General features: G+C 42.3%; 1 protein-coding gene across 1 annotated transcript in view; it reads left to right on the top strand.

The window, feature by feature from the left end:
- The window catches only part of LOC146208427 (sodium-coupled monocarboxylate transporter 1-like), a 36145-nt gene that overhangs the window by 5419 nt on the left and 5702 nt on the right, over positions 1-25024 (top strand). The window contains exons 4-11 of the mRNA XM_084578494.1: positions 2948-3015; positions 9268-9425; positions 11372-11512; positions 11582-11711; positions 21226-21314; positions 21956-22065; positions 22150-22217; positions 24191-24277. Coding sequence (XP_084434620.1) covers positions 2948-3015; positions 9268-9425; positions 11372-11512; positions 11582-11711; positions 21226-21314; positions 21956-22065; positions 22150-22217; positions 24191-24277 — 851 coding nt within the window. The remainder of the gene's footprint in view (positions 1-2947; positions 3016-9267; positions 9426-11371; positions 11513-11581; positions 11712-21225; positions 21315-21955; positions 22066-22149; positions 22218-24190; positions 24278-25024) is intronic.

Below are 25024 nucleotides of genomic sequence, written 5' to 3'. Positions count from 1 at the left end.
CACGCTCGAAGTCGCATGCACACGCACACATAATCACTTACACGCACCCATATAAACACGTATCCACATGCGAACTCGAATCACGCACATACACATGCTCATACGCACACAAGCCACACACCGCACCCACATAAAAGCCCATGAACACATTTATATTCCAGTTTGGTCTGACCAAAAGCTGTCCACAGCCTATTAATGACGGAGTGTCATAGTTTGTCCGGAATGATGACTAGTGTTTGCCGTCATAATAATTCCCTTTTTTCAATTAGGCATCTTCTCGCAAAACTATTCATTTGAAAGAGAACGCACGATAATAGTAATTTCGAACAGACATGAAATGAACGCAATAGCTAGCCCTTTGAAAGGCGTCAGATGATGATGATGGAAACGTTTATTGAAAGCCGCATTGGCTTAGATTAAGGGAAGGTTGATCGAATTCCTAGTCCGGGACACCGTTGGTCAAAGCCGCTGCCCGTGCTTTTTCGACAAGGGCTCGTTGTTCCTTGAGGTTCAGCTGGACAAGGCCGACTCCCAGCCTTTCCAAGTTGGCTGATTTATTATGTCAATACTGACATTCTGTTGACAAGCCCATACCTTATGGTATAGGTTTGCTTTATGGCCACAAAATTGGCACTGCGCCGAAAAGGACTCAGGCTCAATGGCGTGAAGTGTTGCTGGATTATTAAATGACATAGTTTGTATCCTTCTAAGGTGACACTCTCCGGATTTACTAAGACCCTTAGCGGGCTTCGGGAATGTCTGCTGTTTAAGGCGCAAATGCTGTAATATTCCTGAATATGTTGTTAACGGAGAGGGGGAGCCTAAATCAGCAAAGGAGGACGTAGAAGGATTCTGGGGAAGAAAAGCACGGCCGAACCGTATGGATGCTTGTTTCCTTCAACTCCCTGGTGACCTGGTACCCATATTAGCTCCTTCCGTGTAGCTGAAGTTTTACATTGACTCAAAATTTTGCAGGCTAGCGGCGTGCTTCTGCCACGCATATAGTTTCTATAAGCTGCCTGGGAATCTGTAACTATGTATTTTGATGCGGAGTGCGTTGCGGCTTGGGCTATAGCCGCTTCCTCCATAACCTGCGTATCCCCGTTACGAACTGAAAACCATTTCACGACCTGAATTTGGTGCACCACTGATATTGTTAGTATCCCCGCTAAAGGACCCGCAGCGTCCACGAAGAAGGCTCCTTCTCTTGGGTAAGTTTTGTTCATCTTCTTGGTTCTCGCCACTCGTCTAGCATGATAATGCTCCGGGTGCATGTTTTGGGGGAACGGAGGCGCTAATCAATTCATCAGCCGTATTGTGTACCCCCAGTTGTAGCAGACGCCGCGTAGATGCTTGATACATAGACTTCGTTTAAACGTGGCTTTCACGTGCAAGTACTTAAATTTAATTGGACAGATGGACTCGCCGGAATGTTCAACTTGTGGCGTCCCAGAGACTGTGGAACATGTATTATTGGTGTGCCCAGCGTATGCGTGCGAAAGAAGTCTGCTAGCCGCTTCCTTGAAGCGCATGGACAAGAGGCCTCTGTCGGAGGAACTGCTGCTGGGAGTTTGGCAGGACACGGGAAGGGTGTCCAGGCAGTGCGTGCTGTTTGCCGTTTTTTTTTGTGCGCCAGCGGACTTGATTCCCGCTTGTAAATCAAGCTACTGTGTCTGTATATGTATTTCATAAGCCTTCTCCCACATCGTCTCCCATCATGACCTTCTTTCTTCTCTCCTTCGCCTTCCCCAGTGCAGAGTAGCAGGCCAGATTTTAATTATTCCGGCCAACCTCTCTGCCACTTCCTTTCAATAAATCCATCTATCTATCTAGATGCTTTCATGGGTAACCCGAGCGCCTTCTTATAAGCAGTTGGAATGATAACGTCAAGGTGGTTTAGATCGGTTTTCCTCATACGAAGGCACGGGGCCATGTAAACTATCCTGCAGATGAAAAAGAGTGTTACTGTTAGCAGAAGAGGGGCAATTGTAGAGCTTCTTCATACTCTGCTTTTATAAAAGTTCGCTTTATCTTCTTTCATTTTTGCAGTCTACCTTTCCATTTACTCTTGTACGTAAAATGGTATGTTACGGCTTTACGCTTTAAAGTAACGATTACGAAACTAGTGTGTGAAGTGCAAATTCTTTTATGCCTTCTCCTCTTTTCTGTGTCCTGCCGCGCGATCTTAAATAGTACCTTGTAGGCCAAACAGATTGTGCGCGTAGGAAAGTTCGTAGCGCAGTGAAAAGGCTGCTGTCGTATCGCTCCTTAAAGCGAAGGCTAATTGTTAATTGATATTTTCGGGCGTTAGCTCTGCTGCGCGGTTTTGAGAATTTCGCCTTATTCCCGCACCTTGTATTTCCTGCACACCACAGATGGCGCCACGTAGTCGTGCACCACACGTTATGTTATCTCGCCCTGTGTAGCAAACGTCGTCTTTATCTCACGCTGTGCAGCAAGGGCCTTCGTATTCATCGCAGTGCCCTGCCACAAAATCCCTATGCTATCGACACAGCCGATCACGTCTGGTGTAAACCTACAACGCATTCTCGCTCTGTGCATTGAATATCGCAGTCTTCGTGAAGTTGCATATGCGCCGCTCTTTCATTTATCCTAGGTAAATGTGGCATATGCATACGCATTGTTAGTCATTGACAACAGCCGTACAAGATAGGCTGCCGAGACTATCGAAGTATGCGAGGCCTGGCTAAGCGGTGTCCGAGAATCATACTAAGTGCAGAAGCGAGCCAGGATTGCGGTAGCAGCGACTGCAGTTGCAGTCAATGGATGTCTGCTCGTGAAACTTACTTCAAGGATAGTTGAAACTACATATTTTTTTTTTCCCAGAAAGGAGAAAACACAAGCGGCTGAATATGTATTAATCGGGGAAATACAAGCGGGATACATATTATGCCAACTATTACAGTGTCTTCTTTTTCTATTGTAGTGTTCCACATCAGAGCAACGTGGTGCTCAATCATCCTTGGCATGGCAGCAACTGTGTACACGTCACTGGTAAATGACACACGTTTCATGCAGTTGCTTTTAAGCGGAAGGTCTTTATACACCTCCTAATGCAATCAATCAATCAATCAATCAATCAATCAATCAATCAATCAATCAATCAATCAATCAATCAATCAAACAATCAAGTTTCATTGTACAGAAAAAATATACAGAACATGTTAAATGCGGCATCTGGATCCATAGCAATTGGCAAGTTTAAGATCCACTACAAAAATTCCATATATCTAGGCAGTTGATTATGGCTGCAACATACATATGATCATTTCAATAGGTGAGGGAGATATACAGTTCTGATAGCACGTGCTTTTTTAGAGCAGATGCAATGATCGAGATGGACTTAATGCAGAATGGGGTGACGTACCAAACTTTAACGCTGACAAATGCTATGGTTCTACGTCTGTATACATTGTGCGTTTTAGGTAGCTTGAGGTTACTGCTATCATCCTGTCTAGTGTGGCTTGAAGGAAGCTTCAGAATTGAAGCACTGTACAGTATATCTGAGTTAATATTTTGTTTTGCCAAAATCGCTGTTTTGTAATCGCACATTATATCAAAACGCATGTTCTTAAGGTCTCTGAAGATCGGTTCAGATGATGAGTACCTGATTACAGAAGCAATTATTCTTAAAGCTCTTTTCTGAAGAGTAATGAGCGGAGCGTGGTACAATGAGGAATGGAAGCCCCATGAATGGACGCAGTTTGCGAGATGACAATGAAATATACTGAAATAGATCAGACGGAAATATCAACGCTAAAATGCTTTCTAGCTTTAATTAAAGTGGCGAATGCAAGCGTTAACGCTTTGCACATTGTTTTATATGTGAGCAGCCATATCGAGAGACACTCCGTTTTGTCACGATGTGGTGGCGCTGATGTCAGTAGCCATATCACATGTATCTCTAAGTGGTTTAAGCGCTACTGTATATGCTTTAGTATTGCTTTTTTAACAGCCTCTTTTATAAACTGTATTACTATGTCTGAGATAGTTCATTTAGGTTTTTGGTACCAGGCTTGGTGTGCCTTGATCTGTTTTCCGAATGTATAACTTGTGTTTTTGCTACATGTCTTACACTTCTGCTTAAAGCCTCATGTTGAGGGTAGCAGTACACTATAAGTAATAAATAAATATCCAAAGCAGGCAGTTACTGACGAGGCTACATAAATTTATCAAGGACGCGAGCAACGGTGACTGCACTGAAAATTGCCCAACTGTTGATGCATCTGCTTAAAATATTAAAAAGATGTGAGGTAAAGAAAGTTTAGAGCAGAGAAATAGCGCAATAAAGCAATGAGAATTCACGCTTTCTAGCTCTCGATGCCGGCTGCCTCATGTCTGACTGAATTTCTGTAGCGAGGAGGCGATTATGGTCATTTCCTATAACATCAGCCTGGTACTCAAAATAATATAGCTGAAGAAGGGACTTGCCCGCGCTTGTAATAACCCTTCGGCGCTGTTTCGATGTGGATGGCAAGACAGCCGGCTTATGCGCTGTTCACTTTTGTTTTGCAGCTAGGATGACTTGTTTATACCTTGTAAACGTAGAGCCTAATTCATGGCATTTTCTAAAGTTTCTTGTGGTGAGTTATGTGTGCGGAATGTAAGGGAAGGACATTTCACGCTTTCTTTTGTATGATATGTGTTATGGGGTTGTTCTATTAGGTTGTAGTTGACCACGAGCTAGTATGGAAAGGAGGCATCTACGAACGGCTATTGGCTGTGTAAAATAAATAAATAATTGGTTCACAGGAAGGCAAAGGCGCAGTAACTGTCACACTTGCTCTGTGGACACCCGAACCGCGCCGTAAGGGAAGGGAAGAGGGTGGGAATGAAAGTGGAAAGAGAGAAAGAGGAGCCCTAGTGGAGGGCTACGCAGTAATTTCGACCACCTGGGGATATTTAACGTGCGCTGACATCGCACAGCACACGGACGCCACTTCGTTTCGCCTCCATCGAAACGAAGCCGCCGCGGTTGGGTTCGAACCCGGGAACTGATCTGAACCCTGAACTGATCTGAACCCGTGAAATATCTTGGCATTTACATGGACAGCGATTTATCCTGGAACACACATATGGCGCACCTCAGTAGGAAGCTTAGAGGCGTCGCATGCTTGCTCTATGCTCTAAGGGCCTACCTATCGTTTGCCATAAGACGTTTAATTGCACAGTCCTTGGGATATTCTTTGCTGAGATATGGCATGTGCTGTTTCTTTAACTGTTCTGAAACATGGAAAAATAGGATAAACCGTATTCTCAAGAATATGGCTAAGAGTGTAATCTATTCAACACCCCATAAACTGCAAAGTGTATTCCTTTCTTCAGGTCTGCCATCCTTTGACACTGTTTTCAAACAAATCACTGTACTTAGATATTTCTGGAACACCGAATTTAGGTTGCCTAATGTTAAACCTATTCCACTACGGAACATTCCTAGATATTTCGTGCCTACAGTACGAACTCATTTTGGTATGTCTGTGAGGTCATTTTATATCCCATGTATATTCAATGAGCTGACTGATGACGTTTTCAACTTGAACACTCGCAGGCAGTTACGGGGTGCTATTGCCGAGCTTGAGCCGCTCTAGTTCATGCTGTTTTCGTCCACAAAAAAAATATAATTCTGTGATTTGGTAACAGAGGTTGTTGCTGCTGCCGGACGGCGCCCTACAAGCCCAATTACGGCTTTGGCGCGTCCGCGTCCTGTATTGTTTCTTTGAAGTGAATAAAGTATTATTATTATTATTAACTCCGGACAGTAGTCGGGCATCTTACCACTGCACCACCCCGGCGGGGCAGGCTGTGTAAAAGGATATTTATTTTTCCTTCTGTTTGGCCTTATATATGGTGCATCAGGATAATCCCCTTAATTGCGTGTGTATATATATGGCAGTGCTATTAGCGTATAGCCTTGTAGTGCTCCACCTCTGTCCCAAACTTCAAGGGGGCCGAAATTCCCCTAGCTGTTCAGTACCTCGTGTCATGGCTCGAGGTCAAATTCGCAGTGCCACCTGACATTCGGATATGCAGTTCTAAGAGCGGAGCTCGCACTCTGAATCTAATGTAGTGCTTAGAGGCCCCAAACACTCTCACTGATACCTCCCTGCCTGTCATTCCTTGCAGTCGGTTCCCTGCCGCATGCTCACTAGCGTTACCGAGTTTATTTGCAACATGCAAGACACCTTTAGATAGCAGAAAGCAAATTGTCCTTCTCTTAAGCCCACTCTATCCCGCATATATCCTGTGTTCCCCGTTAACCTATGGAGATTTATTGATAGGTGAAGAGAAATTAGAAAAGTCGTGTTTCACGCAGTATTTACACCTGCATTAAAAAGACAGAATCATTCACATGAGCGCTTGATATTATCACTAAAAGACTATCTCACGGCAGTTATAAAAACCTTTAACGCCTATTCGTATATCTCCCCTTCATTTTCGGTCTGACTTATAAAAAGAGCGTGATCCAACAGTTTATGAGTGTGAAATAGGGGTACTGATCGAATATTTAAAAGAGTCTTCAGAGGTTGCGTAGATTTGTATAAGGGGGTAATTACTCACTGACATACTTACAAGCGCAGCCATACGGTTGCAAAGGAAAGCTGTACAGTTTTCTCAGAAGATTCGTAGTTGACAAAAAATTCATCCTGCGCTGTACATCCGGTCCCTGAACGAGAACGAATTTTTGTTTTAACTACGAAGCTTCTGAGAAAGCTGTATAGCCTTCCTTTGTAGACGTAAGACTGCGCTTAGATGGATGTTAATGAGTAATTACACCCTCAACATCTTCCTGATCAGCTGTAATAACTGATGGCCTAGCACAAACTGTGGCTATTTGCGATGTGATTTTTACGAACGCTTCTGTATTTAGTTGTGACCGTTTTCGCACCTTGTGACAACAGTATCGTATTCAAAAGTGATTTATTTGTCGCATACGAACTAAGGAGCGCTGATATATAGGAACGTCGGTGTATTCTATGGTGCCTAAACACATGAATGAATATTTTTTCATTGATGCCAACATATCCTCGTGTTCGTGAAACCTGGTGCGAAGGCTGGTTTGAAGATGTTGTATGAAGTCTTTACCACTAACCCAAAATTAGTAAAATATATATTTCTGATTGAAACCTCACTAAATAAATATCAGTGGATAACAGCGAGCAGCATTTTTCAGCGCAAATATTTGTGCACGTGCAGAAGTGTATGGTATAGTATGGGGCCATTGAGCAAGATATGTTCTTTAACCGTATACTATGATGTTGTATGGTATGCCATGGCATTGCATGATATCGTTTTTATATCCGATATCAAGCTATCATATCGTGTATGGGAAATAACTTCCGAAACGTTGTGCGCTGTGAAGAACAACCTAGTAGGTGGATTTTCCGGACATATATGTCGACCACGTGGAGCACCCAGCTGGCCCTGACATGTACAGCTTAGCCCCAGTTGCAATTGTATAGAGCATTTTCACGATGCTGCGCGCAAAAAAAAAAAAAAAAATGAGACGAAATCACATCAGCAGTCGATGACTTTCACTGATACCTGCGCTCAAGCGCAGTTGAGTAAGCATGGGAATTCCACAAGTACAAAGCTTTTCCTTTTGGAAACAGCTGTGGTAATATTCCATTTATATTGTTCGGCAGTACGCCGCTCGAGCGCTCTAGAGAAGCGTGATCGGGCCGGTGCACAGGTGTCCATGCGGTGTCAGTGAACTTTAAAAACGCGAAGGTCAATATTTCGCAAGCGCGACCAATATGCAGGGAAGGGGGGGGGGGGGGGGGAGAAAGTTTAGATTTTTGTATCCGATAGTCACTAAATTAAAATCAAAGCGCACTTTCTAACCTTGTGAGATGGCTAAGAAGGTGCGTAAATCTAAACGTATATTCATGAAATTGCTTTGGGATCCTGAAGTTGTCAGGCCACGTACTTGTGCATATTGTGCTTTGCAGTCAATGTAAATGTGTAAATTTGTACCTTTTACTAAGTATTGTGAACCAGATAGAGAAGTTTTCCTGAGCATCACCTGTTTACTATCACCGCTTAAAACCCATATAGGCATGCAGTAAATAGCAGCAAGAAGTAAAGATTGCAAGGACAGTCTATATGAGAAAGGTTTCAACACTTATACCATGCCGTATTGCTTGCTGGCGTGTGAACGTTTGCTTATAAGCATCGATCAGCCAACTTCCCCTGCTTCATCATAAAGGGCGCTCAGCAGTAAATGTTATATAAATGTTTCCAAACTTGGATCATAAATTCACAGAAACAGCCGCCTTCCTGCTTTATAACCTGTTCAACGAGCATGAACGCAATAAAATGTGGATGAAGATGAATCATCATCTTTGATGTAAATATTAATTTTTTCATGCGGGAGAAGTGCCACATGTTATTTCTCACAAATAGTTCCTTAGGATTATAACTGCCACGAATCATAATTGCGTCCACTTATTCTGTAGGTATACAGTTCATGCATTACAACCACCGCGGTGGTGTAGGGTTTAGGGCTCACGACTGCTGTGGCCTAGGATGCGGAATCGAATTCCGGACGCGACGACCGCTTTTCGTTGGAGGCGAAAAGCTAGGCACACATGTCCTGTGTAAAGTCAGTGCACCATGAAGGTGTATACGGGGTCTATTTTGTGGACTCCTCCACTACGTCGTCTCTCACAACCTAACTCACTTTGGGACGTTAAGCCCCATAAACGAAAGCGAGTCAAATCATGACAAATACCAATTAGTCGTCTTGTTCACACTGTGTAGTGATGACCAAATCACAAATGAATAAAACTACAAAATACCAGGGCAACATAATTAGGAAAAACACAGGCAAAACAAATAATCAGAGAAGCTACTGCTACCCAAACACGAGGCAATACCTATGTTGGAAGTACGACAAAATGGAGATGAAGATATTTTTCTCCGCTTTGATGTGGAATTTTTAGCGGTAGAGCATACAAGATGTAACACGCTAGCACTAAATGTGGACCGTAAAGCAGGTGACCTCCAATTCTTTTAGCTTCCTTTAATTCTTTTACGTGCTAGTTGCCTTTTAAGGGTAAATGGGTTGCCATAAAAAGAGCAGCATATAATTAAATCCAGTTATTCTCCTTGTCTAGTTGTAAGAGATATTTCTTCTCTCCCCCTTTACTTGCAATATTGCAATGATAAAAAAAATTGGGCTTAGAATTGAATAGATAGTTTGTTTTGAAGGTTCCTTGAAAGGGCACTGCATCTTTCTTCCCACAGGGTGGACTCCGTAGCGTTGTCTGGGCGGATTGCTTGCAGGCGCTCCTCACAATATGTGTGCCTTTCACCATCGTAGCGAAAGTGGCCTTTGACAGCAGCACGGGCAAAGTGTACGTCCGGCCTATGGCTGAAATAGATCCGCGAAGGTATTTTTTGAAGTAAGTTTTGCAGAGTGTTAACCTGGAATTATTCGAGCTTCTTTACTTTTTGTTCCTTTGTTCTAGGCTGGCATTAGTTTGTCTACTATAATGAATCTGGAAGCCTATATAATTTGAGATCTCACAACTGATAGCTAGCGATATTGCGCAAATGTATTGCGTGTTCCAGCCAAATATAACCATTATTTAAAAAAAAAACAGTGTCCTCACTCAGTATATTCAGCTGAGAGTTGTAAAATATTACTTGGCCCAGCATCGTGTACTCTTTTCGTTTACCAATTTTTGACAATTACCGATGACGAATTCGCTATTTTTTACGTTTTGTTTCGAAAACCAAGTGTCAAAACAAAAGTAGAAGGGAAAGAAACACGGCGAGCTGCGCGGAGTTTCTTAAAACACAGTTTACGTAGCGTTATTTATTGCCATTTCTTGAATGCTAGCACGTGCCCCCTTCCCGCTCCACTGCTCACATACGTGTTTCGCCTAGTGCCCACAAACCGTTTCATTGGGGAGATGTCTGGAGAAAAAATGTTTCTTTTAGACGTGAATCCGGACAAATAAATGGCAGCACGCCCTCCCGTGAAGGCAATATTTATCCCAATTTCTTGTTGAAAGCTGATAAAATAATTTTTTCTTTTTGCTCGAAGCATTATCTTGACTTCAATATTTGGCTAAGTGCGTCAGGAGGATGTATAATTTTTATATTCACACACTATATTCCTGACCTCAACCATTGAAAAGGTCGCTTTAAAGTTTGGAGATCGAAACAAAATACAGGTTCAAGTCATGTGACTCGCAAGAACTATATGTTGGCATTACTAGTCTAAGACTCGCCGTCTTCTTAAAAAAGATATTTAGCGGACACAAGCGGTATGTGCTTAGAATCAGCGTCTGGGGATATAGATCGTTAATGTTCACAGGAGGTGGAAGCTGTTGTTCGTTTTTCACCTAGAACGCTGTCTGAAAAACATTCATACTAATTATTGTCGTTTAATAAGCACAGCATCGGAGTTTTCTTGAGGCCATGATATAGTTGAAGTACCTGAAAACGGAACAACTATTGATGTTGCGCTACTGTTCAAACCTCTAAGAGAAAACAGCCCATGGGCGCACAGCAGGAAGTGATGGGATTAGCGGTTCATTTTATCAAACCCTCTTAAGTTAACCTATCATAAGCAAAGAACCTAAATATCTGTTGTCTAGAACGTCAACCAAAAAACAAACTCCCTGATCTCGCTCTTCAGGTATCGGATAAAACAACAAAATGTGGTAGCTAGCACACTAGACTGCAGGCGGGCACAGCTTGGTACATCTATTGTACATCCCGGTCAGCCCCCATCTTTGTTTATTCATCTCTAAGGATGCTTGAGAGCTGGCAGAATGCTGCTCACAGCTTTTCGAGTTCACCCACTTGATGTCGTGTGGCGTACGTTAATCAGACGGGGCTCTCCGCCACGATGTAGAAAGGGCGGGAACGGAAACTAACGGGAGATGGTACAGAAAAAGAGTATGTGAGGGTGTCATCGTATGTCTCTGCATTGGTCATGGCAGAGGCCTCCGTTACGGAAACTATATCTGCTGGGTTAGCCGCTGCTGAAGGCGCGTTTTTTATTGTGCCTACTTAATTCCGCTCTCTAATAGGCATTTTAAGGTACACTGAGAATCAGGCACTGTTTCTAAGGTTAAAATACACCCACTGCCCATCTATGTCTTTATTCATTAGAAAGTGGAGCACAACAATGAAGCTGGCAGCCGAAATTGGAAACACCTCATAAAAAGGAGCTCACTACAGCAGTCTGATTAGCCTTTGTGACCGGTCCTTTATCAAAATCGTCTAATTATGTCGAAGCTCAAAGCCGGACCAGCATAAAGTACGATGTCAAGTTTCTTAATACGTCCGTAGTAAGAGCTGGACTAATATTTGATACGCTTTATTTCTATTTAAGCACGAGCCTCGATGTTACAACAGACGAAAACTTCTGGTCTATACTGATTGCTTCAACACCAACATTCCTAAACCGCATCTGCTTGGATCAGGGCACCGCTCAAAGGTACCTCGCATCCCGGACTCTCCGGGAAGCGAAATGGTGAGAATGTTTTTAAAGTACACTACAAGCAAAGAGACCTTCAAAATAATTTTGTCGCATCATTTGCAGGACTGTTATCGTTGGAACACTGATGAGCTGCGTATTTTATACAATCGTAACGTGTGCAGCGTTAGCTCTCATACTCAGGTACAGCGGCTGCGATCCATTCCTTGCTGGGTCTATTCAAAGATTCGACCAGGTAAGTCATTTAAGGAGTTGCAGGCCAACGGCCATACGCACTTTTGATGATGGGGGTAGAGTGCAAGCTTTCGATTTTTGAAGCTGTGCCCGAAGACATCCTTTGAACGAGGTTAACTTCGATTGTTTATGTCCGTATTGTGCGACCTTATTTTATCCATATCAATAACCTAACTCCGATGGCACTAAAAAAAACTGCCAAAAAATAGATAATTTTCAAAAGAGTGGATGCGAGACTTAATTAAGTCGTGCCCGAAATTCATATACGCTGTTTCTAATTCATAACACAATGGTAATTCATAACAACAGGTTATATTCACTGTGCAGGAAAACCCGTTCTGATGCATTCTGAGTGCGTTCTCTCAATCTTCTTTGATACGCTTTTTAAGCTAAATGCGGATTTACAGCATATTTATGCTGCAAAGCGCACCGGGCATAAGCAACTGTACAGGTCGTCCTCTGTGTGTCATTAAATGGAGTTTTATGGAGCGCTGAGTTAAGAATTGATGCATGATATATCTAAATGTCTGCTATTCTAAGCTGCTCGAATTAAAGAAAAGACATTTGGCAGTTGACCTCACAACTAGTCACAAAATTTCGAAGCATAAGCACTACTGCTGGAGAAGGAGTTGCCTCCTAAGTGAACACAGAGGCGATATCCTTCCTTTCTGTAAGCAAAGTAATGTTCACTAAAAAAAGATGTGACATCTAATTAAGCGTACAGAAATACAGATGATCAACCTGTCACCTTTTCCTTAGCATGCAACTTTGAAATAAATTTCGCTGCTGACATTTCGGGGAGAGTATATCAAGTTATCAACACCTTGGGCATCAAAACACCATATTCCTCCGTGTGCTGTCCACACTCTAAGCTAAATCCACGGAACATGTCTAGCTTATATCTGTACTTCTTAGCGATTCCTATGTTATTCTAATGAATATGCATAGCTTGTCACTTCGTTTTTTCCGCACTGTATCTAAGCAAGGTAGTATGTTAGCGTTTTGCAATTTCTCTTTATAATAAGGACTGACTGCTTGTTAACACCCAGTAATATGCATGCAAAGGGCAACAAGAAAATATATACAGTTTCAAAGAAAATTCATAGAAGGGAAAATTTTTCTGGTCCGGGATTATGTACCTCTATGCACTGTGTATGGCCCCTTCATTTGTTAATGTATACACAAAATAGTTTCATCTCCTATTGGCTGTTTACTCCATGTGCGTGTCTCTACTTTAATACTATACCCAATATTTTGCTGCACCCATTGCTGCTGGATGCTGTTGTCAGTTTCGAATAGTAGTTATAAGTAAGGCATTCAATTCAGGCGCATACTGGCGCAGCAGGACTCTCTTGCTATTGATTTCCGTGTTATATTGTCACATAGGCTAAAGATGCTGCTTCCGGTTCGAGGGATATTCAAATATACATCTCTATAAGTTGCTTATTTATCTGCCCATTACTTTTGCGGGACATTGGTTTTTCATGAGTAACTGGCGTGCTTTGATGTAAATTAAAAATTTTTGAATGAAATCATTATAAAATCAGACAATCTCTCTGTGTGTGCGATGGGTGGTCACAAATGAAGCCAGACGATCATTCCTCTGTTGCTATTCCCACTACTCGCAAACCTATTTCCGCCCACGCTGTTGCCTTAAGCACGACATGCGCGCTGTCACAGTTTTCGGAAGAACTTCCTTCGCGTGCAACCCTAATAGCTGCTCATCTGCAGTAAATTTATTCAAGAATTCCAAATAATGTGTCCGAGCAAATTTTTAGGAATTCGCAGCGGCGCTCTCTGGCACTTAGGTGTAGATCTTGAAAATTACTGACTATTTGCATATTCCGTGCAATCATTTTACGTCTGTACATTCTGACGAAAAAAATAAATACTTCTTCAGTTTCCGACAGCTAGTTAGATAATAATCGGAACGAGGGTATTTGGCCCAACACTATCTTAGAAGTATTTATGTATTCATATATTTGTTCACCTACCTATTTACCATACCTTATAGGTATCCTGAAAAGTATTTTGTGAGGGGGTGCAATAAAGCCATGTAACAGTACCTGTTATTTAATATTTCGGTTTTTAGGAGTATGTCACAGACGATAGTCACTCTCTGATCATTTCCGTTTCCCTCTAAGGCACGCAAAGCAAAGGTGAAAACATATTTCTCTTTATTTTAATAATGACGCTGTTTACGTCTGATGACTGGGTTGCATAGCACCCAATTCGATTTCAGTACATCTTTCACGAGTGTACATGACGCAATAAATTCTATCCCGTTTGAGAAATATAAGTGCCAGCAGAGTAATATTATTTGTCGACAATTCATTTTCCTTGGCTATGTGCTTAGTTGAACCAAAAGTAGCTTAAAGATTCAAACAACGTAAACTCTGACGTGTTCAAGTAAAGAACATGACACATGAGCATCAGATGACTTCGAAGTTCTGCGCGAATGGCCATTTGTCTCATTTACTTCCTTTCTCAATTCTGGAGCACTGAGTGATGTATCGCACGCATGACACTTGCGTGATATTGCTTAAAAAACTGAACAAAAAAAGTTACTACAGATAGTATACGTATGTAGGAATGGCTGATTCACATGATCACAAGCACGTCAAAAGCAGATTTCGAAACGCTCGCATCTGAAGCACCATATTGAGCCCAAATATCCTGACCACAATGGCTTGTTTTAACGCGCCAACGTTAGGGGCCACGTGTCCCATAAAAGCCGGTATCAGCGTTGGGGTTTAAGACTAAAACCAGAAGAAAGTAAAGAAACAATAATTTTTTTTTCCGGAAGCCCTCTGAGTCAAACACGGTTACTTCGTAATGCAAGGCGAGCACGTGACAACGACGGCACAGAACCGCATTGCTTCTCTTTGAATAATGGCGGACGTAAGGTATGCCTTGCTTTACGACTGTCAGCTAATGTTGCGTCATTAGAAAGAAACGAATTAATGACGTAATAATAGGAAGATTGAAAATGATCAGTCACGTATCTCCCACTCAAAACTATTTCTTTCTTTCGAAACGTCCACTCTACTTGCACTCTTTCTAGCTCATATGTTCGTGTAATGGGAGTATTTCGTGAGCCTCAGCGGTGGGGACAAAAGCGTTACATGAAAAAACTCCACGTGCACGGCATGCAGCATCCGGTCCCGCGCGCCGTGCCAAACGGAAAGTGGGTTGAATGTGCAGAAGCGAAGCGCTGCTGCCTGCCAGGGAAAATGAGCAACGTTGTTATCTATGTGCTGATTTGGCACAGAAAATAAACAGCGGAATGCATGAGAACTACAAAGCTTCGAATATTTACAACTACTTTCAGTTGAGCAAGTAGGCGATGATTTTTCTCTCTCGTAACCGGCGCGCGAAGCACGTACAAAGAATTCCGCTCGAAACATTATTGTGCTCTCGCACAATTCTTCACACCGAACGGCAAATGAGCGTTGTTGGTAAGCACGAAGCCCGTCACTAGTGCAGAGTGGCTGTATAGCTAAAGGATTTTAGGTAAGCATGACAACAGTAGCCAGGGTACTGCGCCTTGGGACCGCATGGGACCGCACAGCTCTCTTTTCACACTGTCTGTCGTCGTCCCTTCTTGTGGTTCGCGCTGTAATACAAGTAAGATATGAACCAACTAGCCCGCCAAGGAACCGTTCTCGACCGCATGGATTTGCTTATGTTTGCGTTATTAGTTGAAATCACCACGCTGAGCGCATGTTGTATCTTATCTGTTCGTTGGCGTCTGTAGTCGTTAACGTTCGCAATTTCATCACTGGTATTAACGCTTTTAACTTTCATTACAACTATAAGTGACGATTCCGCAGTTAGGGCGGCCCAGTTAAGCCTCGAGACCATGGCCGCGTTTCAATGTAGGATAAACGCACAATGTGACAGCGTGCCATACAGTACGTAGTTTATGTAAAGAACCTCGAGAGCCTGAATCATGAACACATATAGTTGCTGCGGCGATGCTGAGTCCCACAACTATAATCACAAATAGCCGCAGTGAATAGATCTAAAACCACTCGGTATAAAAATGCAGCTCCAAGCGAACAAAATAGCTGTTGTCAATGTGCAGTGGCAATCTTCATCACGGAATAGATTGAGATAATTTGAAGCGAACACGGCGAACGTTCACATTGCAGCATAACCAAGGAGAATTTCAACACAGATCGCTCACGCAGCAGCTCGCTATACGAATGCGTACAATTGCCAAAGTGAATAAAAAAATAACCTGTTTGAGGAATTGTTTACATAGCCAAACAAGTCTACGCATGCTGCCTCGCCTGGATAGGCCACGTGCGCAGCCGTTTCCCTTAACAAAACAGTACTAATGTCCCATTAAGTGTCGTAAAAAAAAGGCCAAACTTTTGTTATTCGCGACATTTGAGCAGGCAGACCGCTCTGGCGTAAAAATAATTAAGCTCCAGCTTAGCTGTCACCAGGTGTTCACAGCATATTCGTTGAGCCGGCGTCGGCGTCCAGCCTCCGCGCTTCACCGCGGCGTCCCACTGTTTACGACGACCTTTCCCCACGGCAAGAATCCTGCGCAAGTTTACTAAACTGCCCTTTCTGTGCTTTTCAGCACATACAACGGCGCCACACCTAGTCGACATGGTGCTGTATTTTCTTCGGGCAGCACCAAACCACCCCTCAATCACGGTAGGCAAAAGCACCTTAATTGTTGTTTTGTCTACCGCGCGAAAGTCACTTACGATGATAGCGCCACCGCACCTTTGTGACGTAGACAGAGTTAGCGAGGCCTAAACATCCGTCCAGATTGTCTTCTAAGCATGGGGTTTAAACTGGATCACGTCGAAGTCTTAAAGGCGAAGCTTAAGCGTCCGGCAATTTTTCCCCCGGTAAAGCTGTGTTTGCCAAAATCGCCAATGATGCCTTGTTATTCCTTACAACTTAAGACCAAAATAGCGTTCTCGTCCTCTCGGCACACTTTCAAAACTTATGTTTCATCCCAAGATGCACTTGCTCCTTTCTGCAGTTCGAAGCTGTCTCCCATATTCAACTTTGTCGCCTTGACTAAGTCTTTCAGAGTTACTTCATCAGCATAGTGGTAATGATGGGGTTGGTTATTTATTTCGTGGTAGCAGTCAACAAAACCGTATACAAAGAATGTTTCTCTAGCCGATCACTTGAAGCTTACAGTCTCGCGTCCTTCTTGCGCGTCCCCGTTCCAACATAAGGGCCGTTGTTGGTTTTCGAACATTTCACGGGAAGACCATTAACAATTTCGTTAGCAGTGCTTTCGGAATTGTTACTGTTACCGATTCCATAAACGCATTTTGTAACACAGGTCCACAGTGCAAAACTTCTCGCGTCCAATATAAATATAACATAATAACACCTTGTCAACATGGCTTTAGGAAAAACGTTTCGACAGAGACCGCACTTCTAACGCAAAAAGAACTAATTTTAGAGTCATTTCAACACTAACTTCTTACACTCGGCATTTTTGCGACTTTTCAAAACATTTTTGCGACTTTTCAAAAGCTTTTGATAGAATCGATCACAAAACTATTTTACCCAAACTTGAACATTAAGATTTTTGGCGGAAAATTTTTTGAAATGATTACCTCCTACCTTAGTTCCCAAGCGCAGCAAGTGGCCATAAACAATGAATTATCAAATTTCAAACGCCTCTCTTCTGGCGTTTCGCAGGGTAGCGTTTTAGGACCGTTGCTTTTTCTGCTTTATGCCAATGACATCGTATGCATAAGTAAGAATCCAAGCATTGTAATTTACGATGATGACACAACTCTATTCTTTAAAGCCGCGCACATAGAAGACACTCAACAGCAAGCCATAACTTGTCTGCACCTTCTTTATGAATGGTCTGAATGCCATTCGCCAATTATAAACACCGAAAAAACCAAGGATGTACTCTTTAGGGCCTCGCAATAAACTGATTTCTTGTCCGCCATGTCTACCACTCCGCCTAAACACTGGTTCATCGCCGATTCAAATAGTTAATTCGGTCAAAAGCTTAGGCGTGATATTTTATGAAAACATGTCATGGGATGAACACGTCGAAATAGTTGGGGACAAATTGTCGAAGGTTGCTGGTGTTGTATCCATAATGCGATTTCTATTGTCGCAGCGTAATAAACAGATGTACAGTGCACTATTTTCTTCTGTTCTTAATTATTGTTTCTTGGTGTGGGGTACCATGTCATTTACCAATATTAAACGGCTGCACCTCATTCAGAAGAAACTTGTGCGTAGTATTAGCGATTCTTCGCGATTTGATCACACTACACCGAATTTTAGGGCACTTGGCATAATCCCCATTCACCAGCTGTATGACATCCTACTTTTTAGGAGGTACAAGACTAATATTTTAAAACAAAGCACATTCATGGCACAGATGTCTCTCTTAAAAGCAAAAGATCAACATTATTCTACTCGCGTTCGTTTCACATGGACTGTGCCAAATACTAGAAACCAATTATGGTCGCCAAATGTTGCGCTATACTCTTCCTTATTTGCTAAACAATGTACAAGTAAACTAATGTGTACAAAACACTATTAACAATTTTGCATCACTATGATTTCTACTTGTTTTTTTGTGTGTATTATTGGTAGTTAAGGTGTTTCACGTTCTGCTATATACTCCTTTCATGTACACCTAGCTGCTATTATTGTATTGCAGAGATTGTTACTTCATTATGTAACTAGTGTTTGTGTGTGCATACTGCTGTCAACTCTTTGTAGGGTGCGTCGACCTCTGTCAAGCATTTTTCTGGTTTTTTTTCGGCGCAGCCAACATTTTCACGATGTTGAATAAATTTGAATTTCATTTATTATTCTGCCAATAATTTTCTTGGAAAACTTTGAAAGAGCGCAAACACACACGACTACTAAGGACAAGAGACGAGACACAAGCGCCGACTGTCAACTGATTTTTATTGGAGCAAGGCAACACCTATATACACAGCAGCTTACATAAGATAAGAAGTTTCAGTAACGCACGTGCGAGCAAGAGACACTGGGAAAAAAACAAACGAAAAACCAAAAAAGCAAGATGCTCAAGGGGTGAACAAATTAGTCGCATCTAAAAAACAGACCTCAGCGTTTAAGAGAGATATCGAAGGCTTGCTAATGCATCTGTTGCCATATTTCGTGATATGAAAGGCTTCCAAGCTGAGACGTGCTGTCTTATCAATGCTTTTGCCGAGAATATTCGTCTCATTAAATCGGGCCACGCAGCCACTGCAATTAATGATATGCGCAACTAAATGTGCGTACTTGTCTTTAAAATTCTTAACATTTCTTGAATGGTCCCCTAATCGATCATTGATGCAACGGCCAGTTTGGCCGACATACACCTTCCCGCACGTCAAGGGAATAGCGTAGACCACTCCCGTGGAACAGGTCACAAACCGACGTTTATGATTAATTTGGCACCAGCTCTTTTTCTGGCCACAGATGCGGGGGTATAGCCCTCCCAGCTTACTGGGTGCCGAAAACACAACCGGCACACCGTGCCTGCTGGCCACTTTTTTTAGGTTGTGAGTGGTCTTGTGAAGGTCCGGCACAACCAAAGGTTTTTTCGGCCTATTCCCGATTACAGCCGCTCTTTCCTGTTCCATGTTTCAACTTCTGGAGGAGGGTCTCACATACAGCAATCAAGATCGAAGAGGGGAACCCCGCCGCTAAAAGTCGGCTTATCTGATTATGGAAGCTATTTTGCATTCGATGCGGGCACGATTTTTGTTTTTGACAACCTGCCTTATTTGCAGCGCGATGGCATTTGCATTGGGTCCTGCGTGGCTCCCAACCTGTGTGACATTTTTTTATCTAAGGTCGACAAAGTTTTAGATAAGCATTTTAATGGAGGAAGGATTTTAAAAATTTTAGATATGTTGACGACTTTTTAGTGCTTTTAAGAAAACAGACTACCTTCACCTACCCCTCTACAGTAGGTGAAGTTTTAATAGCTTTCAAAAAGCATGGACTTGGGCTAAATTTTACCCATGAACTGCCTGACTCATCTGTTTTACAGTTTTTAGATCTCGAACTAACATTCTGCGAAACACACGTTTGTTGGTCTTACTACCCTCGAGCGAAAAAAGATCTGCTGCCATATGACCGGCGCATTCCAAGACTGTGAAGAGATGGATAGCATTGCAATGCATGGAATCTGCTCTCAAAAAATCGTGCCCGCATCGAATGCAAAATAGCTTCCATAATCAGATGTGCCGACTTTTAGCGGCGGGGTTCCCCTCTTCGATCTTGATTGCTGTATGTGAGACCCTCCTCCAGAAGTTGCAACATGGAACAGGAAAGAGCGGCTGTAATCGGGAAAAGGCCGAAAAACCTTTGGTTGTGCCGGACCTTCACAAGACCACTCACAACCTAAAAAAAGTGGCCAGCAGGCACGGTGTGCCGATTGTGTTTTCGGCAGCCAGTAAGCTGGGAGGGCTATACCCCCGCATCTGTGGCCAGAAAAAGAGTGGGTGCCAAATTAATCATAAACGTCGGTTTGTGACCTGTTCCACGGGAGTGGTCTACGCTATTCCCTTGACGTGCGGGAAGGTGTATGTCGGCCAAACTGGCCGTTGCATCAATGATCGATTAGGGGACCATTCAAGAAATGTTAAGAATTTTAAAGACAAGTACGCACATTTAGTTGCGCATATCATTAATTGCAGTGGCTGCGTGGCCCGATTAAATGAGACGAATATTCTCGGCAAGAGCATTGATAAGACAGCACGTCTCAGCTTGGAAGCCTTTCATATCACGAAATATGGCAACAGATGCATTAGCAAGCCTTCGATATCTCTCTTAAACGCTGAGGTCTGTTTTTTAGATGCGACTAATTTGTTCACCCCTTGAGCATCTTGCTTTTTCGGTTTTTCGTTTGTTTGTTTTTCAGTGTCTCTTGCTCGCACGTGCGTTACTGAAACTTCTTATCTTATGTAAGCTGCTGTGTATATAGGTGTTCCCTTGCTCCAATAAAAATCAGTTCACAGTCGGCGCTTGTGTCTAGTCTCTTGTCCTTAGTGGTCGTGTGTGTTTGCGCTCTTTCAAAGTTTTCCAAAAATGAACCAACTCGCCCAAAAAGTAGTGTTAATAATTTTCTAACGCTTTAGAGAAGTATTTTGACACCAGCGCTCACACAATCTTGTTTTTGTACGCAGGGTATGTTGAGAACGCATTTGGTGTTTGCTGTCCTAATGATATTACTTACAAGTGCATTGTCGTTGAAAATACATTTCATCATCTCTATAACTACATGCACATGAAATTTCTTCAAAAACTTTGGAGCTAGAGGAGTGTGGCTGAAATATGACGCCTTCTTTACCTTGAGCTTTATTCTAAAAAATATCATAAAAATTGTATTTTGTTCATATTTTCTATAAAAACAATGATGATCTAATCTTGAAGTTTTAGATTACGCAGGTATTTTTTTCACCTTCGTTCACCGCGTATTGGATTTACAATAGGCACTGATATATCTATCACCTTTCTCTTTTTTTCTTCTTCAGTTACTTCCATTTTATATCATTCAAGACTTCCGAAACTTTCCCGGGTTGTCTGGACTCTTTCTAGCTGGCGTCGTCAGCGCATCAATAAGGTACCGTACCGGAATTTCGACTACAAAAATAACGAAATCTTAAAACTTCAACTAAAATTTATAGCTCCTCCTATAAGCCTCCTCCTAAGCCTCCTAGATGTACGTAAGGTGAAAAGAATCAGGTGTAACGTTTTCTTTAGCTGCAGCTGTGTGTGCTTAGAGAGTGAACGCGCCAAACCAAGTTCTGACTGGCATTCTGTTCTGATGCAAAATAGGTTAAGATAAAGGTTATCAGTCACAAAACATTTTTGAAATCTTTTTTTGCACTAGCTATATACAAGCAGCGTAGACGGTATTGCACCGTGTTAGGAAGAACTGAAACGCCACTAGCACCAAACCTCGGTATTTATGCGTACACAAGTGTTCGTTCACACAGTTAGGCAGACCAAAGGAACAAACTTTACTGAATTCTGAAAAAGTTCATTTTATTTTTGCCTGAACATGAGGTAACTAGGAAATTTCAAACTTTTGAGCGCAAAAGGCACTAACCCTTGTTACATAAGTGCTTGCGTAATATGTATAAATTATTGTCTGCAACTGCTCATTGCGCAATAAGTGTGGTGATGCAATCGAACCCCGGCAAATTTTCTGTTATGCCTCAATGTTTTATGACACTTGCTTTTCCTACTATTTCTGTGCAGCACTGTGTCCTCGATGGTGAACTCTCAAGCAGCTGTTTGGTACTTTGACGTTGTAACACCTTTTCTGAAGGTGCCCAGTAAACGTGTCGGCTGCACAATTAAAGCACTCGGTAATGAACTGCCTATTAATTATTTCTAACCTTGCACGAAGTACACAATTCACCAACATGTGTTACACTACTATTCTTGAAAAGCTTTTGCAGTTGGTGCCGTCATGACAGCCCTGAGCGTGGCGATTCCATACCTCGGCTCTGCTCTTGCTGTAAGTACTCCTTCAAACCTTGTCATAGCGCGGTGAAGGAGTGATTCTTTACTGTTCAGTAAACAATTATCACGCGTTAACAGAATGAAGATAATCCTGAAAATCCCGATCAACATCCATATTCACTCACGCCTGATGCAATAAACACTCTGGAATCTGTCAAAACATCTTTTTGCAGTAGTGACACCGGTGCAATTTCAGGAAATGAAAATACATTACCGTGAGTGAGAGTGAAGTAGCAGCTTTACTACGTGATCTGGAAGTGCATTTATCTCATTGATCCGATTACATTTCTGACCACATTTTGACACAGTGCACAAAATAAACAGAGCCTTTCGTAGCAATAATTTTCAAGAAAACATTACAAGTTGAAAAGCTACCTGAAGATGGGAATACAACCAACGCGTCGACGGAATTTAAAGAGGGTGACTGTACATACGTAGATAATTACAGGTTGGTTTAATCCAGTTTGCTCTAAGGCGCTTGAGCATGTCCTGTATTTTAATCTGATGCCCAGGTTCGAACTCTGGACCTGGACGAATGTTTTTTTTAAGTACGAACTTTCTAAGAAAGATGTGTAGCCTTTATTTGTAGCCGTATAACTCCACTTAAGTGGGTGCCAATGACCACTCACTCTCTTAATTATTGCTAATAAGAATAAAAAAATGCAACTTCAGACCGAAAGGAGCACAAAAAGTACAAGTAGTGGTGGTGGTGGTAAAAACTTTTATTGTCCGGAAGAGGTGACACCGGAGTTCCGGTGCCGCTCGCAGGCGCCCAGGAAGCCCGATGTCACCCCAAAAAGTACAAGTAAGGCATTATGATCAATACTTCTATGTGTAGTTAGAATAAAGTAGGTTCGCCCAGAATTGGAGTCCAGATAACCGTGATTGCTGCTTACAGATTATATTAAGAGATTGACATCTTTAAATGCTTGTAAAAATAAAAGAGGATAATGAAATACGTTCATTGAGATACGCGCGCATTTTAGACAATGCTTAAGGTGCAGTGATGTGAAAAGAAGCAGCCTCAATAATCTTGGTTTTAGCGGGTCAGCAAAGAATAAAAACTTTGGAATGTGCATGAAGCGGATTAAATTATTTCTTTTTTGCTAAAGGAGAAAGAGAAAAAATTGATTTCACTTCGGTCAGGGCAGCACTCAAGACTAAAACGGTTTACGGATTGTTGAAGGCTTGTAGGGTTTTTCGAAAGTTGCGTGTTCGTATCACTTCCGGGTCAACAGTGTGAAAGAAGCTGTTGCTTCAACAAGGGTCTCAAGCAAAACTGATTTATTCCAGCCGCTGCGTGTATGCTGCTTTCTCTTCTTGACAGCGCGCGGCACTGAACGCGCCACGGTGCTGTAATCTTTGTTAGAAATGTAATCTTATCTTCTGATTAGAAGGTTCATTTGAATTTGACGCGTGCTATGAGACTTGTAGTCTGCATCGCTGCCTATTGCGACTAAAATAACGCCCAAGAGCACGGGAGGTGCTTTATAAGCAGCTGAAAAATTCAAAGTAAGCCGACATTTTCCCAATATATTTGACATCATGAAAGAGTACCATTCTTCATGAAGATTAGATATATTGAGACCTTTCCATATTTCACACGTTCAGTGTTCAAATAAATAACCGTGCTGAATATTCTACTTTTAACAGACTGTTCTTATGCACCCCCTTGCAAAAGATTGTTTATGGTGTCCATGGTCCCGTACTCGCTAGACTTTCCAAGCTGTTTTATCTTACCACCCAAAGTATCAACCTCGAGCAAAGGCTAGTATTCATAAACAGGCCTACTAGACGTGTTGCACATTTTAGTTCCCCTGCTGCACCCTCACGGTTAGCTTATCGTCAGGTGCCCTTTCGCTTCCCTGAGGGTATTTTAGTAACCAACAAGTACACACACTATCGGTGAAAGCACATCTCTAGCTTGTTGTTATCAATATCTGCCTCTCATTGAGTCTTCTATCGCAGATGTTCAACGCCATAAGCGCGGCAATCACTGGACCGTTCGTTGGACTCCTCCTTCTCGGCCTCACGGTACCTTTCGCCAATAGCAAGGTTAGGTTCCTCTATTTTTGAGAGCAATTCAAGTGAATGCCTAGCATTTAACCGTTTACATTTTTTATTAAATTCTAGATACCAAATCTGCACTCTTTTTTAAGGCGATGTGAGCCGCACGATGCGCGTCTCAAAAGGCTGGAATAAAATGTTCACGTTGTCGTTTTATTCATCATTTAAGATAAAAGCGCAATGTGCACATCTTACTGGGAGGAACACACCTAGTATTGCACTCCTTTTAAAATCTCGAAATTTTTTATTTAAAAATGGGAAAGAGCTTAGAATCTGCTAAGTTGTAAAGAAAACTAAAAGGAGGCCATGTATTGTATCCAGGCTACAGAACACCTTAGTAGACTTTGAATTTGGAAGACCCACTTACCTGGACAATTTTCTCGCCGTTTCTTCTGCTTCATTTAGTACTCTTTAATTATCCATTTTGTTGATTCATTATGTCTTTAAGCGCACACCCATGTATCTAGCCAACCAGGTTTACGCTAGTTTTATCGGTGTATGTGTGTCAGTAACGGCTCAGAATTGGCAACACTAATCGGAGAGGCAACGCATGCATGCACTTATACCTGCTGCACCAGTGATGAACAAGCGGCTAGTGTTTAAATTCTATCGGATGTTCCTGTAGGTGGGGTCAAGGTATTGCAGCGTATTTTCGTTTCAAAAATTGGTCAGTTTCCCCCAGCCGAGTCCAGCTTTCACATAAGAAAAGACACTTTGCCAAGTGAACGTACGCGC

The sequence above is a fragment of the Amblyomma maculatum genome, chromosome 1, assembly GCF_055883805.1.
Source record: "Amblyomma maculatum isolate TAMU_Amacu chromosome 1, ASM5588380v1, whole genome shotgun sequence".
In the NCBI taxonomy this organism is placed as follows: Eukaryota; Metazoa; Arthropoda; class Arachnida; order Ixodida; family Ixodidae; genus Amblyomma; species Amblyomma maculatum.
This window is presented reverse-complemented; position numbering and strand designations above follow the sequence as displayed.